The 19,115-nt window shown below is 39.2% G+C and overlaps 1 protein-coding gene across 2 annotated transcripts; it reads left to right on the forward strand.

Annotated features, from left to right (window-relative positions):
• The first annotated feature begins 936 nt into the window (after positions 1–936).
• LOC306859312 (ubiquitin-like modifier-activating enzyme 1) lies at positions 937–17,658 on the forward strand. 2 transcript variants are annotated; one of them, XM_079400296.1, is made up of 26 exons: positions 937–1,063; positions 6,006–6,122; positions 7,899–7,957; positions 8,069–8,237; positions 8,926–9,060; positions 9,203–9,309; positions 9,388–9,478; positions 9,637–9,769; positions 10,694–10,791; positions 10,883–11,029; positions 11,214–11,390; positions 11,504–11,611; positions 11,743–11,823; positions 12,331–12,483; positions 12,571–12,736; positions 12,847–13,043; positions 13,142–13,206; positions 13,297–13,492; positions 14,059–14,133; positions 14,225–14,414; positions 15,494–15,582; positions 15,668–15,760; positions 15,849–16,040; positions 16,129–16,230; positions 16,488–16,588; positions 16,703–17,658. In XM_079400296.1, the coding sequence occupies exons 2-26, from the start codon at positions 6,006–6,008 to the stop codon at positions 16,836–16,838; spliced, it is 3,177 nt and encodes a 1,058-aa protein (XP_079256422.1). In that variant the 5' UTR covers positions 937–1,063; the 3' UTR covers positions 16,839–17,658. The 2 variants fall into 2 exon arrangements, with proteins under 2 accessions (XP_079256422.1, XP_079256421.1); XM_079400295.1 differs by lacking the exon at positions 937–1,063 and adding an exon at positions 3,552–3,793.
• Positions 17,659–19,115: the final 1,457 nt, after the last annotated feature.

The following is a 19,115-nucleotide window of genomic DNA, read 5'->3' on the forward strand; positions in this document are numbered from 1 at the left end:
CTTAGCACTTTACCACTTTCCTGTCAATTGCAGATATGCTACTATACTCATCTTATTTTCTAGTGAACAACACTTTCAGTACATTGTTACTGTCTACTACAGATGCATTTAACTACTTTTTGCTACAACACAATATCTTATACTTCAGGAGTGCCTTAGTGCTCTTATCCCATTACTTAAATCATTGTTTAACAGATTTCCCAATCTTTTTATCATTTACCTTAGTGTTTACATACTCTATGCCTGTTTAGTTTGCACAGTCTATTGTCTTTATTGTCAACGTCCTTTAATCTGTGCTTCTTCTTAAGTAATTCAATGCCCAGAAAATCCCGAGTAAGCTTTGAAAATGACAAAAGGGCAGTTGACATAAAATACCTTTGAATCACGTTGACATGCCATGTGGTGACACGCTAAAGCCATCTTAAATTGTTTTACATACAGTTGCATTTTCACTGCACGACCATTTCAAATGATACAGTAAATACAGACATTTTTAAAGTGTTAACATTTCAAAAGGAATAGAACAACATACCGATTTGCTTACCCGTTAATATACATTTTAACCCGAAATCTTGATGTGTATATAAAATAATCCATGTTTACCTAAAAGCAATTTAACGCACATTTCTACGCATAAATACTACGTCTCCCATAGAGCATAGCGCAACCAAAGCTTTGGGCGAGTCTATTTTGTAACTGGGGTGGGGGGGGGGTAGCAATGGTAAAATAATGGTTTCGACAATCTATAGAAAAGTTTTTCATTATTACGCAATTACGTTTATTGTAATCCAGTTTCTACATGTTTAACATTTGACTATCAACGCATTTAATGTATGTGACGGTGTAATATAAAATACAAGTGTGTATTATTTCCCTGTATCTTGAATAATGGCATAGTCTCAACTCAAACTCTGCACATGTTGGTTCTACGCTCCTGAACTGAAGAGTACTTGCTGAACTGTTAACAGTGCAGGGAATAGCCGGTCAGGCAACCGTCCAGCCTCCCCTCACACTGGAAAGTCACGGAGCTCCGGCCACTTCCAGGGATAAAGTTACAGAAACGGTTTGATTTTACCTTTTTGTTGTTTATCTTTTGCTCGCGAGGTATTTCTGTATTCAGTACCGTGGAGAGGCCAAGTAATATCGGATGTGGCGAGTTCTGCATACTTATGTGCCTAGCTAATGCTAACTAGCTAACGTCTCCACAAGAACACAGTTACAGCTAGCCAAAGCCAAGTTTTTACCGCTGAAGTCATCTAGCCAGGCGCAACAATTTGTCTGTAAATTTCAACTGGCCACTTTAGGAACAACCAGCTAACGGCATGCGCGAGACAATGCGCCCCAAGCGCGCATCACGAGCTGGGGATAAAAGAAACAAACTCATCCTTGCGGAAAAGTTGGCTAGTTCTCCCGTCATATGGTTTAGGTTATTTTTCAGATTTCCTTCATGCTATGCAAGAAGGTTGCGCTAAGCTAACAAGCTTTGTTTTTGTAGACTAACGTTATCGCAAAACGTCCTCGCATCTTTTCCCTGAAAGCTAGCTTGGAAAAATAGCGAGATAATCTGACTGCCAATATATCTGCACAACTGCTCAGATTACAGTCTTTTAAAAGTATCTCAAGATCCACGCTAGGAAAAATAGACTAAATACTGAATCAAACTTGTCAGCGTGTGGGGTACCAGGTTGCTTTGCTTCTCCGCTTAGATCACTGATCATTAAACCTGTTTATGTAACCCTGTGCATTGTTAGCATCGATTTGCTATAATGTAAACTGCAGTTTCTTTAACCCCACGATCCCTCTTTAGTAAGCATGCAACTTGCTATGTGAAACTCATTTTAAGATGGTGTTTTGCAGCGAGCTAACTGGCTCACTCGGACTGTGAGGTTTTGACTATCAAGTGCAGGTGCGTGAGCGGCAGAATGATGCGATGCGTTGGGGGTTGTTGACATTATTTGTACCTGCTGTAAAGGTAACTCACTCATTTGCTTCTTGAATGCACCATATGCGAGAATAAGCGGCCCACTTGGGCCTTTGTCACAAGTATCACCCCATCCCCCAACGCTTATTCCTCTCATTTACAAGAAAGCCCATACCTAACCCCTCATTTTAGCAGTCATTGCCTTTGAAAGGCACAGTTTGACATGGTTTGTTGGTTTAGTAAACTGCTCTGCAAATAAATGAGGGCTATTCTTCTGTGGTAATATGTATGCATTATAAAAATAGATGTTCAGTGTTGTTATTTTATGGATTTGTTATGGCTTTATATTATGCCACTGTTCATCCCCATCTGCAAGGGTGACATATTTCACCCAAATGCTTTATGTCAAGTATGTCTTCTCCTTAGTAAAATAGTTGTGACCTACTTTACAGAGTCAGCTGTCAACTAGCAGGTTGTACGGCTTTCTTTATGTTTAAGTAGAGTGAATAAATGTAGCATCTGCTTTAGTGTTGTTTTGGTAAATGATGTCTGTCAAGTTATCAAATAAGCACTTTACTTCCTCCATTCAGCCGTTGACAAATATTCTACAGATTTGCATGATTATTTATTGCAAAAAAGGTTTTGCATGTCATAATGTACTGTAATCACTAGAATGCTGCTTGCCTGATCTGACAGGAGGTTATTTGTGCTGTTTCCTTTGACCAGTAATAAATATTAAGTATTATTACCAAACCCATACGAACATTTGGTTCTGGCTGTTAATTGTAAATAAATCATATCTTTACATTGCTGTAGCGTAAAGTGCTACTGAGAGACATTCATGACAATATCTTGCAGAAAAAAATGTGAGAATTGTAGATTGAATGCATTAACATATTTTCCACCCACAACAAGATTGTAATTGTATTGTGTTGTCATGTAGCTATAGCTTTTATATGGACAGGGACATGAAATATCGCAAAAAACATATATTGTTATTTTCAAACATATTAGGACTCAAATAATACATGCATCTTATTTTTTCCTTAAAACATTGATTTTATTTTCGGTATCATTTGTATCTCATGTAAATTGTCCAGGATATAAAACCGTTTAAAAAGGTAAAGTTCACACAAAATAAAATTTCTCACCCTTCACATCAATCCAAAAATGTTTGCCTTTTTTCTGCAGAACACACAAGATATTTTTAAGAAATTCTGTGACCAAAAAGTTTTGGTTGTCATTTACGAACACTGAATGGAAAAAAATACTGTTTTGACATATCCTTTGTTGCACAAAAACAAAAAACTAACAAAAAGAAAGTAATCATGAGGAAGAAAATTATGGCAATTTTCATTGTTGGCAAACTATCCTTGTACAGCATGGGTTCAGTCCTTTATCCACAGCCTCATGACAATAGATAACGTGGTTCAGTTCAATATGCACAACTGAATATCAATTACAGAAGCCTGTAGTCCCGGCATATGCAGAAGTGGGTGGGTTTTCCGTAAAGTCATAGGTAGGACAGCCAATGGGCGACTGCGGAGGATTGCAGCAATCTTGGCCAGACCACCTTTTCCTGTTCCTCTTTATCCGTGCAGCTCCGCCCCTGTGTCCCAGCTGCCATTTTGGTTTTGTTCCGTTCGCTGAAACAAAACCAGAAACACGACACAGGCAGGCAGCAGACTGAACGACACAGTGACTCGGCAGGATAGTGAAGGGGCTAAACTCAGCATCTCGCCCAGCGCTGTTTGTGCTGTTACTGTCCTTTTTCTCCTCGCTTCTACATCAGCCTGCAATCCGCACCATCTAAGTTAGTTTCACACGAGGAGCGGTTTGCTGACACTGAGAGTGGACTGAGAAGGATTATTGGTAAGAGGCGAACCATTGCACTCTGTGCTAACTCAGTGCAAGCAGCTGTCTGCTCGGTTAGCGCTTTATAACGTGTATTTCCCCGCCTAGGTTCGTGTAATTATGTGTTGTCTGATCGGCGTGAATCAGATCGTTGTGTTTGTACAAGTGCCGAGTTCTTTCATTCACTGGTTAGCATGCGAACTTGGGACTGTAGTGAGCTAGGCCTCAGGCTCAGTCAACTGCCTGCACCAACTATTACAAAGCATGTAGCAGGCTAGCAAGCTAGATATCTAAGAATCCCTCGTGCTCCCTGCTAGATCATCCGGTTAAATTTGTCAAATCTGATTAGCGTTACGTGACTTGCTTCGCGTGTCTGTTTAATTTAACATTTGATGTCTTGACGTACTGCGGAGGATTTTTTGTGTGTGTCTTTCGTCGAAACGGAAGTGAATATCTGAAATTTATAAAGCAGGTGTAACGTTCATCTTTACCAGATATTAGAGCTTGTATGTTATTTTTTGCTTATGTCACGCACAGATTTATTCATGTTTCGGTTTCGCTTGGGTCAAATCAGGGTGGGCACCTCAATCTGCTCGTATTGTAATCTTGGTGTGTCAATATATTAAGATCACTTAGCCATCTGTACGCTAATGGAATTTGTGGGCATCATTTTGATTTTATTAAACAAGTTATAATTCACTCTCGTGTTGTTCTAAACATGCATGACTGGCTGACTTTCTTTCATGGAACAAAAAAGTTGTTGTCAGGCAGAATGACCGCGTCAGTCATTGTATGGAAAACATGGAAGTGATTGAGGCTGTCATTTTCTGCCTGACTTTTTATGTAGCACAAGAGTCACCATACAGGTTTAGAACAACACGAGAGAGTGAGGAAACGTTCTCATTCAGTTCTCCCTTAAATTACGAGAATTCTGTTCAGAACGGCACGATTGTATGCGGAATTTCCGCTCGTGCGCAGCTCGCGAGTTTGGAGTCATTCTAGAATCTACGCTCTGTTTCAGCGGCCGCTGAACTCTATGCAACTTAAAGAGCGTTATAAAGTTTCGTTTCAGTAAAGCAAGTCGTCTTACACCATATTTTAGTGAATGTCGTAAATGTTGATCTCCGCGTCATTCAGTGCCTTGTTAATGAGAGATTCTAACATGACACACGGAATATATGAATGGATGGGAAACCGTCAAACGAGTTTAAGTTTGTATTGTGGAAACGCAGGGAACCGGTCTTGGGATGTGACATTCACTGCAGATTTGCTTTAATGAATCAGCGGTTTTGAAGGCAGAATGGGTGAGCCAGTAAATGCACGGGCCGTTCACCATAAACGCATCGCTTCTGTCCGCGAGCTATTTATAGCCAAAGGGCTTCATCTTGCGGCAGAAATCAGACTGTCCCTGTGCTGTGGAAAGACAAACCTTATTGTTTTTATTCCACACATAAGTGATCTGAATGTAGCTTGGTGCTTTCCCGTACATTTTATTTTTTCTTGCTACAATCCAATTTAAATGCAATTATTTGCGAAATTTGAGCAGTCTAATAATAACTAGCCTTGGTTTTATAGACTAGAATATCATTGTGTCCTTTAGAACGATGCCGACTTCTCTGCATTGCTGGTACAATTGATTTTTTGGGTTTTTTTTACTCTTAAAGGAACTGTCCAGTGCTGAAATAACCATTTATGTATATAAGGCCATATTTCAGCATTTTTCTAATTGAACATTACGTGTTGTTTTACACAGACAAAATCTAAAAAAAAAACAAAAAAACATCTGTGCTCTTTTGTTCCATGTTGGCTTTATACCAAGATTTGAAAATATCTTTGTTCAATAATGAATAAAGTACAATTAGTAGAGCTATATTTGTCCAGGTGTTTGCACATTAAATAGTGTATTCAAACCATCTGGATGTTGCTATTATTGTTCATTTGCACCATTGCTTTCCATTTGTTTGTGGAAATAGCACATGAGCTTTTGCCAAGTCCTAGAGCAAATAGCCTGAAAATGCTTTTAAGGCTCCACTAAGATGATAATTGGTTTATTTCATTTGGGAAACTCATTCCACCAGAAACTAAGTGACCTGTAATATGCTGTTCTTTGTATTTTCTCTATAGATTTTACATTATCTGCAATGTTCGTGTATCAATATTTATGCACTCCAAACTCATAATGTTCACTTAAGAAAAATACAGAGGTTGAGTTTTCTTTCATCTCTTCTAGATGTCCAGCTCGCCGCTGTCCAAGAAGCGTCGCGTGTCAGGATCAGAGACGAAGACGGGATCCCACTGCTCCACCTCTAACTCTGTCAGAACCGAACTGTCACACACACCAGCTAACGTAGGTTCAAGTCAAGCTTTTCAGAACTTATTTGCATATGAGACATTTAGATCAGTGGTTCCCAACCTGGAGCACCAGAGTTCACAGGGGGGGGTGCAGGGAGCTGTTATGCTTTGAGGTCAAATAAAGATGTATAAAATATTCCAATTTTATTAAAGTTTTTAAATCATAGTTTACAATGCCAAGATAAGGTAATTAAATAAAATTATGTAATTGACAGTAGTCTACCAGGGCTCCAGACTGCGACTAAATGGCAATTGCTACCTTTTTTTCTTCCGGTGACACTAAATTTTGTTAGAAATCGTGCTGGTGCCACTACCAATCTGCCTAACTGATAACCGTTAGCATTCTGTTGTGCATGATAAATGTGTATTAAACACCAAACCCGCAAAAGTGAAACGAAATGGCACTTCTCGTTTGAAACCCTGCATCGCACGGACCTTTTATTAGCTCAGCTCAAAAGAAAACAGCGCAGTGTGAGCTAAAGCGAATGTATTTACTACGCTGACCAGTCACAATCACGAGACCACTAAACAGCACTGTGAGATCTAGTGATCGCGCTCGAGTTCAGTGCAGAGTTCTCCAGTACAAATCACATAGGTATGCGATTTAAACTAGTTTAAAGCCAAATAAATCAGAGCTGGATCATTTTCAGCAACTAATGCGGAAACACCTATGCAACAACGATCCAGTTAGAAGACGTTTCAATCTACAAATCACCAACATGGTTTTATTGTAGTAACATTGACAGTCGCCATGGTATTGTGGCAGAAAAGTAGAATTTTCATATTGAATTTATTATATTTAGGGATGCAACAATACTATTTTTATTTTTTTTTTATCCAGGAAATTCTGAGTATTGGTCAATTCCGATCTGATACCAGTGCAGTTTTTATTTTTTATTTTATTTTTTTTAAATCAATGTAGAATTTCTGTGCCTCTGTGTGTTGACCTGATTATCTCTCTTGTGTGTGTTAATTGTGTTAAGCAATCTACTAAATATAACTTCATTTTAATGAAAAATAACAAATGAGAAAATATATAATCATAATCTATGACAAAAATACTATTATAAACTAGGTTAGTGGATAATTTAGCAGAAAATGTTATTCGAGAAAATAGGGGTGGAACGGTTTGTGGAAAAAAATTGAACCGTGTGGTTCTCCTACTCTTGTTCAATGCGAGTGCGAGAATATGGGATTTGGATCGGTCTCTTCTGGCCGATACCTGATACGCAGAAAATGCCAGTATCGGAGCCGATACATGATATCGGATCGATGCATGCCTAGTTATAATAATAATGTATTAAATATATTAAAGGAGTAATGGGATATAATCACAGTATTTTTGTTAAGTCATATCAGTTTTGTTGTGCATTTGTACTTATACTGAATGTCTTCAGGTTACTGTTTTTCATAGCAAATATTATAGAAACCATTTAGTTAGGCTACTTTTTACCATGGTTGTGAAGTTCTGTACCTGTGTTTATCATGATCTACAAATGTATGAAAGATAAGGCTGTTATAATTTTCACAGATACTCACAGAAACAGGTACTGTTTTTGTTAATGAAAAGATTGTCATATGTACGTAGGGGGTTCCTGAGGAAAACAGGTTGGGAAGCACTTATCTAGATAATCTGAACTGGTATGTGTAGTCATATATTTTGTGAATATAATTTTCATTCTTTACTGTGCCTGGTTTTTGAAAGGCAGCCAGTTTCATAAGTTATGCTCGTCTATTTATAGTCTGTTAACTGTGGTTTTGGTCTCTGCAGGGCATGGCTAAGAATGGAAATGATGCTGAGATCGACGAGGGCTTGTACTCCAGACAGCTGTGAGTTTGGCCTTCATTTCAGTTTAATTTATCCTTAGAACGTTCTTACTAAGCAAATAAGAGGTCACATGAGTAATTGTTAAACTTAGTGTGTGTGTGTGTGTGTCTCAGGTACGTACTGGGCCATGATGCTATGAAGCGCATGCAGAGCTCCAATGTTCTGATCTCAGGGCTGCGAGGTTTGGGTGTAGAGATAGCCAAGAATGTCATTCTGGGCGGAGTCAAGAGCGTCAACCTGCACGACCAGGGTGTGGCTGAATGGAAGGACCTTTCCTCACAGGTCAGTGGTTGGTCTTGAGTCATAACCATACGTGTGTGGATGCAAAACATATCCATTGCTGCTAATTTTGTGCAATGCAAAGGCGCTGTAAAATAACTAAAACAGGAGCGTAGTCAAAATCCACATTTGGTGGCTCAAGCAAGTTAAATTCCATTAGTGTCAAAAGTTTGGGGTCCGTAAGATAAAGTAATGTTACAAAAGATTTCTATTTCAAATAAATGCTGTCCTTTTCAACTTTACATTATTCAAAGAATCCTGAGAAAAATATTTCATGGTTTACGACATGGTAAATGTTGCTTGAGCACCATATTAGAATTAATTTTGAAGGATCATGTGACACTGAAGACTGGAGTAATGATGCAGAAAGTTCAGCTTTGGAAAAAAATAAATTTTAAAATATATTAAAATAGAAAAATTAAAGTTGTAGTAATTTCACACTATCACTGTATTTTTATTAAATAAATGCAGATTTGGTGATCATAGGAGACTTCTTTCAAAAACATTACAAATATTATCAACCACAAATTTTGAACAGCAGTGTACATTAACAAATTAAGACATTTATATAACAATATTCATTGGACTAAAAATAAGAATTTTAGGAATAAGTAAATGAAAATGTAGTATGATGTTAATGGTAGTAGTTGTAGTAATGATAAAAAATAATAGTGTTTGTTACATGTATTAGTTTTACCTGCGTGAGGAGGATCTTGGGAAGAACCGTGCAGAGGTCAGTCAGCTTCGACTGGCAGAACTCAACAGCTATGTGCCTGTAACCGCCTACACTGGCACCCTCACCAACGAATACCTGACCAAGTTTCAGGTACTGCCGTTATGGCTTCACTGGACTACATCCATGAGCTCAACACATGGACTAAATTCCAACATGTATACAGAACTTTGCATTAGTTAAAGTTTAATGCATTTAAAAGACTAGGCTAACAAGTGTATGTGTGTTTGACCAGGTTGTTGTGCTCACCAACTCCAGCCTCGATGAGCAGATACGCATTGGTGACTTCTGCCATAGTAACGGCATTAAGTTGATCGTGGCAGACACGCGTGGCCTGTTTGGGTAGAATATCTTTCTTTTGTGTTGAGTTAAATGTTTTTGGTATTATTTTTTTCTCATGTCCTTTCTGTATTTCAATAGGCAACTATTCTGCGATTTTGGGGACGAAATGACGGTGTTTGACCCCAATGGAGAGCAGCCACTGAGCGCCATGATCTCAATGATCACAAAGGTAAAAACCGTCAACTAGACTGGGCCAAATTATACCGTGCGACGGTATCATTTAAACCTTGTTTACTGTAGTCAGAATGAACGAAGTGTCTCATTGTTATTTGTTAAACTTCTTGCTGTCTGAACCTTTTGCTCTGTTTGTGTTCTGTGTATTTAAAGGACAGTGCTGGTGTGGTTACGTGTCTTGATGAAGCACGGCATGGATTTGAGAGCAGAGATTTCGTCACTTTCACAGAAGTGCAGGGCATGACAGAGCTCAACGGCTGTGAACCAATAGAGATCAAGACGCTGGGTGAGTTACTATAGGTTTTCTAACTTAAACAGACCCAGCAACCGGCCAACCTAGTCTGTTGTTAGCGCAGCCTCCTTCAGAATGAAAATAGGCTAGATCAGTGGTTCTCAACCTTTTTGACTCCAATATGTAAATATTAAAATGATTACATTTCAAAATTCCAGGAGTTTTAATTGTTTAAAAACAGTGAATTTAAATTACTCTTCCAGTTGTTTGTGCTATATTGTATAAGAATTTTTTTTTTTTGTCCCCAACTAAATATTTTAGCATTCAAGACTACTAGAAAAATGTATATTCGTTATAAAAATGCACATGACATTTTAAGATTTTGGTAGTGTTCATGATCTTTTAATCACACTTAAAAGTAGATTACATAATTTTTCCATTTTTTCCAAGACAATAGAAACCCAGTTTTTTCAAAGAAAAAAAAAAAACACTTGTTCAGGGGTGATTTAAAATAAAACATTTTGATTTTTAGTAGTTTTAGCTTCCATATTAAATAATAATTTTCATCCCTTGGATTTTTGCTGAGGGCAGAGTTGCTTGGTAAACAACTAGTCATTTAGCAAAGTAATTGAATAAGCCTGAAAAGGTAATTCACATTTGTCTTAATCTCGGCAGATTTACAACTGTTTTAGATGTCTGGAACTTTTCACTATTTATGGTTGTTTGACAGGTTTACTGCAATGTCAACCTACTTTTTAACATGTAACTGGATCAGCTTAGAGCAACAAACGTCAATCACTGCAACTACTGATCTCTTTAGTCAACTACCTCTGTCCTAAAGGAACAGGAAGGTAGAAATAAGTTCCTGGTCAAAGCACTGAACTTGTGTTACTGTTTAAGGAGGTGTACTGATAACTGTACACCATTTGAAGGTCAGTCTGTAGACTGTTTTGTGACTGTGATGTCCTCTGCCATCAGGTCCTTACACCTTCAGCATCTGTGACACCAGCTCATTCTCGGACTATGTGAGGGGTGGTATTGTCACGCAAGTGAAGATGCCCAAGAAAGTTGCCTTTGTAAGTTGGACGCCCATGCTGAGGTTAACATTACAGAACTCTCATACAGTGTAAAAGTAGATTACAAATGCACATTTCTTTCTTCGACCAGAAATCCCTGTCCTCTTCCATGGCCGAACCAGAGTTCCTGCTGACTGATTTTGCCAAATTTGATCGTCCAGGCCAACTGCACATGGGCTTTCAGGCGCTGCATGCATTTGAGAAGAAGCACAGTCGTCTACCGAAGCCCTGGAATCAGGTGAACACTTTTGCTAGTTCAATTTATGCATGAGGTCTAATCCACTTCCAAGCTTATTCTGGCCAAGAATTGTAATGCCTCAACTGTTACACAGTGTTCTGTTTAATGGCATATGAATGCTGTACTGTGGACATCAGTCTCAGTGACTCAGCAGTGATCGCTTTCTCTCTCCGTACTGCTGCAGTCTGATGCGGATGAGCTTGTGGCTCTGGCTGAAGAGGCGAATGCTGCGCAGACCGGATCTGGCAAGCAAGAGCAGTTGGACCAGGCAATCATCAAAAAACTGTCCTGCGTGGCTGCTGGAGACCTGGCACCCATCAATGCCTTTATTGGTGGGCTTGCTGCCCAGGAGGTTATGAAGGTAATATGGTCTCCCATCATTTCCTTTGAGCTTGTAATCAGTGAGATGAATGAGGAACATGTTGCGTTAGACTCCTCTGTCATGGTCTTTTATATATTGCTTTTTTTCTTCAGGCTTGCACAGGGAAGTTTATGCCCATCATGCAGTGGCTGTATTTTGATGCCTTGGAGTGCTTACCTGAGGCTGAGGATGCTGTTCTGACAGAGGAAGAGTGTGCACCTGTGAGTGCTTCTTGTACCATTGTTTATTTACGTGTCTCAGTATTTGTTTGATGCTTGTGGAGCTACATGCATCTCACCCAAAAGAGTGTTGGTTGATTGCAAAGAATAATTTATTCATCTGTTTTCTGTAGAGGAACTGCCGGTATGATGGCCAGATTGCTGTTTTTGGGTCCAAGCTGCAGGAGCTGTTAGCCAAACAGCGATATTTTCTGGTGAGGAGCTGAAACTGGCCATTTATCAAAATGGAAGATGATTACACATGCCAATTATGCAGTTGCACAATGCTTGCTTTTTCCCTTGAAATTATATTGAGCCAATCAAACAAAGCTTCTTTAAATCATATTTTTCAAAAGGCAAGTTTAAGTATCAACTGTTCCAGCCAAGATTGTTTTGCCTTTAGTCCAGTGTTATTGTAAAATAAAGCTATTAAAAACCCTTTTAATTGAAGTAAAATATTAATATTAGATGAAAAACTTTAATGAAAATGTGATGTTGCCTTTCCAACTAACTTTAAGTGTGTAGAAGTACTAAAATTACTAACTGAATTTAAAACAAAAAATTAAAGCTATGTATAAACTAATAATGACAAATGTATTACATTTACTAAAATTAAATGAAAATAAAGCGAATTCTAAAAACTATAATAGTTTATAAATTGTACTGAAGTAACGCTGATTTAGTCCAAGTGTGAATTTTAGTGACTCTTTTCCTGTGTTCAGGTTGGTGCTGGAGCTATTGGTTGTGAGCTGCTGAAAAACTTTGCTATGATGGGCTTGGCCAGCGGTGATGGAGAGGTCATAGTTACTGACATGGACACCATAGAGAAGTCCAATCTCAATCGACAGTTCCTCTTTAGGCCGTGGGATGTTACGGTGAGATTGACACACACTGAAGAAGGAAGGAATTTTGTAATGTCTTTCTTGAATGGTTGCTGATGATTTTGTTCCTCCTCTGAGCAGAAGATGAAGAGCGAGACAGCCGCTGCAGCCGTGAAGCAGATGAACCCATCAGTCCGCATCACGGGTCATCAGAACCGTGTAGGGCCTGAAACTGAGAAGGTCTACGATGATGACTTCTTTGAAAGCCTTGACGGAGTGACAAATGCTCTTGACAATGTTGATGCCCGTAAGTAAGAGTTTTAGAAAGCAAAGTGGGTGGTCATGTAGGTCACTTCAAAATGTAACGTTCAAAAAGCTGTTTGTGAGAAATTGTCTCTGCATGCTTTGCTTTTCCAGGTATGTATATGGACCGGAGGTGTGTGTACTACCGTAAGCCATTGCTGGAGTCTGGTACTCTAGGCACCAAAGGGAACGTGCAGGTGGTCATTCCCTTCCTCACAGAGTCATATAGCTCCAGCCAGGATCCTCCTGAGAAGTCCATTCCTATCTGCACGCTCAAAAACTTCCCTAATGCAATTGAACACACCCTTCAGGTAACCTTTCAACCTTTCTTTGTGATGAAGTTCTGGTGTCTTAAGCCTCGACTACCTTGATTGACCTAAAGTGACCATTTACCCACCTGCTTCTTTAGTGGGCTCGTGATGAGTTTGAGGGACTTTTCAAACAGCCTGCTGAAAACGCCTTGCAGTATCTGACGTAAGTTCCTGTCACCCTAAACAACCCGTAAATTTGCCACGCATGGTGCTGTCAGCCGTTTTAAGATGTGATGTTCTCATTCCTCCCCAGAGACCCAAAGTTTATGGAGCGCACACTGAAGCTCCCTGGAGCTCAGCCGTTGGAGGTGGTGGAGGCAGTATACAAGAGCCTGGTGACAGATAACCCACACAGCTGGGAGAACTGTGTAGCCTGGGCCCGCAACCACTGGCAGTGTCAGTATAACAACAACATCCGTCAGCTACTGCACAATTTCCCTCCAGACCAGGTGAGGACTGTCTGTTCTCATTTGATTAGTTATCAGTGGACTCTGTTTAATTTATTAAAATACATTAAATTGTTAAAATTGCTGGTTATAAATACAATGACTTTAATGTATTCGGGGTGTTTTTATTTTATTTTTAATTCAGATTTGAGGCAAAATTTGTCAAGGTTATACAGCTGGCTTTAAATCATAATGAAGAAAGATTTATTAAACTGAATTCTTAATCTTAGGCTTGTTGGTAAAATCTTTAATTTCCTAGTTTAAAAGTTACATCAACTATTGTGCCTTACATCTGAGTGAAACGGATTTTGAAAAAAGGAAAAATGTAGGGCGTGGACTTTCAATCCATCGATTGAATGGAAGCAGATCAGAATGCAAACTTGCAGTTACTTTAAAAGAACAGGGTGGGATTTAAGCCGAGACTGGAGAAAGTCTGTCTTCATTGCAATATTGAGTTATGAAATTGGTTAAAAAACCAAAAAAAAAAACACGCATGGATAAATATCAATAAAATGCATTTAGAAACTGCAACTGTAATGAACATTTATATTTAATGTCTTTCTGTCTAGCTTACAAGTTCTGGGGCGCCATTCTGGTCAGGTCCAAAAAGATGTCCCCATCCATTAGAATTCAGCACTGATAATGTGAGTTCACTGTGAAGAGACAAGTCTTGGTTTGAAATTTGATGTCTTAAAAGAAAAAAAAAATTGATCTTTATATCATTGTGATTGGTAGGATCTTCACATGGATTACATTATGGCAGCAGCTAACTTGTTTGCCCAGTCATATGGCCTGCCAGGCTCCACTGACCGTTCTGCTCTGACTAAGCTGCTGCAGGATATTAAAGTGCCTGAGTTCATACCCAAATCAGGAGTCAAGATCCACGTGTCTGATCAGGAGCTGCAGAGTGCCAATGCATCAATCGGTAAGTGGAGAAGCGGTGGAGAACATTTTGGTGTACGTGGATTTGAAACGGTTGCGGAAGTCGTGGAAAGAAGTTAAAGGGAAGTCGTGGCCTAATGGTTAGAGAGTTGGACTCGTAATCCAAAGGTTCGAGTCTCGGGCCGGCAGGAATTGTAGGTGGGGGGAGTGAATGTACAGCGCTCTCTCCACCCTCAATACCACGACTGAGGTGCCCTTGAGCAAGGCACCGAACCCCCAACTGGTGTGTGTTCACTAGGGGTGTGCTCAAAATATCGATTCTTAGATACATACCGATATAATAAAAAAAGATACAGTATCGACATTCTAGCCCTTAGTATCGATACTCCGCCCAGCCATTAGGGGGCGCAGCGGTGCCCGCGAGTTTAAAAAAACTCATGGAAAATGTTAAAGCAAGATGTAGCATTTAAGTGATTTCATAGTGAAATATGTTATGGCAGTATATGGTGTCACAAAAAAGAATTATAAGAAGTTAAGAATAAGAAGAAGATTTTGTGCTTGTGTGAGCTCAGACTGTACCCTTGGAAAGTTAAATGTTGACTTGTGGTAATTTCCAGATTAATACAATTTGTGTACAATTAATCAGAGCACTTAAAGTTGCAAATATTTAAGCAAAATGCACTTTGTTATAATGCACTTTTGTCTTCGATAAATTGAAGAAAAATGCAGAGTTCTGTTTGTTGAGTAAATGTGTTCAGCATTAACTAATTGGCTCTGGCCCATGTATTTTTATTGAATCGTATCGAATCGTGTCACATTGTATCAAATCGTATCGAGACAGCTCTGTATCGAGGTACGTATCGAATCGTGACCTGTGTATCGAGGTATGTATCGTATCGCCAGGTTCTCCAAGGTATACAGCCCTAGTGTTCACTGCTGTGATTTCATGTGTGTGTGCACTTTGGATGGGTAAATGCAGAGCACGAATTGAGTATGGGTCGTATGTCACGTCACTTTCACTTTTTGTTCCAGTGAATCCAGAACAAAGAAAACTGGATGCTAAAGCAAATGCTAGTTTTCTCTGTCCTATCATTGCTAATTTTCCTATTCGTCTGTTTGCAGATGACTCTAGGCTTGAAGAACTGAAGACAAAGTTACCTTCTACAGAACCGACTTCTCAATTCAAGCTCTGTCCCATTGAATTTGAAAAGGTACCGCTTATAACGCGACCCCAATTTCCTGGCCTTTAGAACTTTCGAGCTTCAGTTAAAATGCTAATTAAATTCTCTTCCTCAGGACGATGATGCAAACTTTCATATGGACTTCATTGTAGCAGCCTCCAATCTAAGAGCAGAGAACTACGACATTCCTCCTGCAGATAGACACAAGGTGAGAGGGCCATTGAAATGGTTTCCTTACTGTCTTTGGAGTCCAATCCCACCATCGCAGGTCTTCACCTTTCTTTTTCTTCTTTCAGAGCAAACTTATTGCTGGTAAAATCATTCCAGCAATCGCCACAACGACAGCTGCCGTGGTGGGTCTGGTGTGTCTGGAGCTACTGAAGATCGTTCAGGGGCACAAGAAGCTCGAGACCTACAAGAACGGCTTCATGAACCTTGCTCTGCCTTTCTTCGCCTTCTCTGAGCCCATAGCTGCTCCCAAGCACAAGGTAACCAACTGCATTGTCCATTACAGCAGCAGAGTTGGCGTCCCTTTGAATGTGAATAAGCTTTTTTGACACTTGCTTTCTTTCGCAGTACTATGAGATTGATTGGACGCTTTGGGACCGCTTTGAGGTGAAGGGCATTCAGTCCAATGGTGAAGAAATGACACTCCGACAGTTCTTGGATTATTTCAAGGTAATATTTGATGCTCATTGTTGGTGTTTGAAGAAACTCAAAAGTATTTCAGTTGTCAGATTAAAAAGTTAAACATTTAGTAACACATTCTGATATGGTTTGGTTACACAAATTAAGTTTTAAGAAATAGCATATATTATAGTAATTTTCTATTTTGCCATCCCCTATTTGTGTCCATCCCTTGTAGAAGCAAACAAATGTATGTCTTTTCAATCTTAGACCTTGTGTACTCATGGTTGACACTGTTGCTCCCTCAGAATGAACACAAACTGGAGATCACTATGCTCTCTCAGGGAGTTTCCATGCTCTACTCTTTCTTCATGCCTGCGGCCAAGCTTAAGGAACGGCTGGAACTGCCGTGAGTTGGTTTTTCCTATCTTCAAAGATTTACTCAATTCTAATCATACAGGTGTCAGTGAGGCATATGGGATTGAAGAAAATGAAATGTTTGGCTCTGTTTTTATTTGCATAGGATGACTGAGATCGTGACTAAGGTGTCCAAGAAGAAACTGGGGAAGCATGTTAAAGCACTAGTTTTTGAGCTCTGCTGCAACGATGACACAGAAGAGGATGTAGAGGTCCCCTATGTCAGATACACCATTCGCTGAGAGGGTTGTTGGGGTAGGGAAGGGGACCGGTCAGAGGTGGGAGAGGGCGGCCCACTGGGGATGGGGGAGTATCAGTATGCTTGGAGAGCCCAAAGAGAAACCAATCAGTTTTTGTTTTTAAATCTGTAATTGAATTCTAAAAGTATTATAACTCAAACACCCCTCTTTCCCTATTGGTGGAGCTCTCTAGGGTATGAGTCAATCAGACTGGTTATGTTTAGGATTATGGGGAGCATGTGAATCTTTGGCTGTAACTTATTTGAACTGGTTGTTGTAACGCACAGCTTAAGTGTATGAATTTATCTGTACACCACTCGTCACTCCCTCCCTCTGAATCATCTTCACACCAGTCTCTGTTCCTGTCCTCATGTGGGCAGCACCATCTTGCTTTGTATTCTGAAGTAAAATATTGACTGATGCCAAAAAATGGAGTACAAAGGAGAAAAATCAGTTATGTTTTCTTAATTGTTTCAATTCACTGCCTTGGCTTGATGTCACCTTTAAATGTAACTTAAAGAGCTCTTTTTGGCCAAGGTCTCGGAGCGAGTTGGTCCACTTACTGAACCCCTGCTCTCCCATAGGCCCAGTGGGAACATCCCTTTGCCTCTCTGGCTTCTGTATGGGTTGGGTTCAGGAACTTGCACATAACTTTTTTTTTTTTTTTTTCTTTTTTTTTTTCTGGTGTACACCTTGTAGAACAAACTCTGTATTCTTTCTACTTTGTTAAACTCCAAAAAAGAAAAACATTACAGTAAGAAAAAGTGATTTTACTCTGTAATGGGAGCACTTAGTGTGTTAGTGAATAAAGTTGAAAACATTTTCTTGCTTTATTGTCTTTTCTTTGCTACTGTTGTTTTTAAAATGTATCTATAAAGTTAATAAAAGAATCTGCAATTAAACAAACTGGCTATCAGGAATATTTCAGTTGGTAAGATGCACAGTACAGTTTCAACTTTCATTGTTTATAGAACGAGAAGTGACAATTTAAATATATTTGCTGTTCATGGGTATAAACATTATAGTCGTTAATGTATTACATCAATAATAAATAGCAGAAATAAGTAGTCTAGGTCAACATTTTATTAGGATCAAGTAGTGTTGTAGTCAAGACCAGACCAGAACTGCTCAAATTCATCAAAAGGATCCACATTTACTGCCTGAGAAATACCTTATTTTTAATCATTAAATACAATAAGACACTTACAGAAAAACAGTGAAATCACTAACAAGAAAATTCATCTTTGCATTGCAGTGGGGGCACAGAAGCTGCATCTGAATTGGTACAATTACAAATGCATAATGTTGAGAATGATGTTAAAAATTGTTTACTGGATGTTTTTATAAGAGCAATATCTTGTGTGGTGAGCGCACTGGCGCCGTTGTGCTGTGGCTGCCGTCGCATCATCCAAGTGGATGCTGCACACTGGTGGTGGTTGAGGAGAGACCCCCCACATGATTGTAAAGCGCTTTGGGTGTACAGCAATACACAAAGCGCTATATAAATGCATCATTCATTCATCATCATTCATATCTTTTTAAAAAGAATTTCAAAACCGGTCTCTTTTGTAATATTGCTTAATCATATCAACCCCCCACCCCCCCACCCCAGTTATTGATTGCATTTGAAGCAGGAAGTTTTACATCCAATCACATTAATGATGGTTGTAAATAAATCAGACAATTTAGTGATATCCCCACAGTTGTAGTCTTGACTGGTCTTGAAACCAAATCCAGAGTCCTCTTAGTCTGAGACCAAGACAAGGCCGAGTACAAATGCAATCGAGACTAAGGCCATCAAAAAACGGTCTTAAGACTGGTCTCGAGTACTACAACACTAGGATCAAGGCTCTGAATCTAGATAACAGGATTTTATCCAGTTGTTGAGAAAATTGCATTTTCATGCGCTGCATTGTGAGCCAGTCCACTTTCACTGGGCCACTTCTTGACATTACCCTTATTGATTTAAATTCACTCCAGTTTGACTGTTACACAGTGCTCTGCCACTATGTGCTTCACATTTGGAACCGTGTTTGTGGTGCTGTATTAATTTTACAAGTTTGCTCTCATCACATTACGGAATCATTCTGCAGGTTTGTTATCTTTCGAGTGCTTATGCGCACTTCATGTGGTTATGTCACTTTTCAATAATAGATACAATTTTAAACATAACCCTTTTTAAAGCATTTGATTTTGATTAACCTAGCGTAGCATTTTAAATACAGTAAATGTGCAACATATCCAGAAAGACGAGTAAATCCTATTCTTTTTTATCCAGTT

This window comes from Barbus barbus (assembly GCF_936440315.1).
Source record: "Barbus barbus genome assembly, chromosome: 40".
NCBI classification, from domain to species: domain Eukaryota; kingdom Metazoa; phylum Chordata; class Actinopteri; order Cypriniformes; family Cyprinidae; genus Barbus; species Barbus barbus.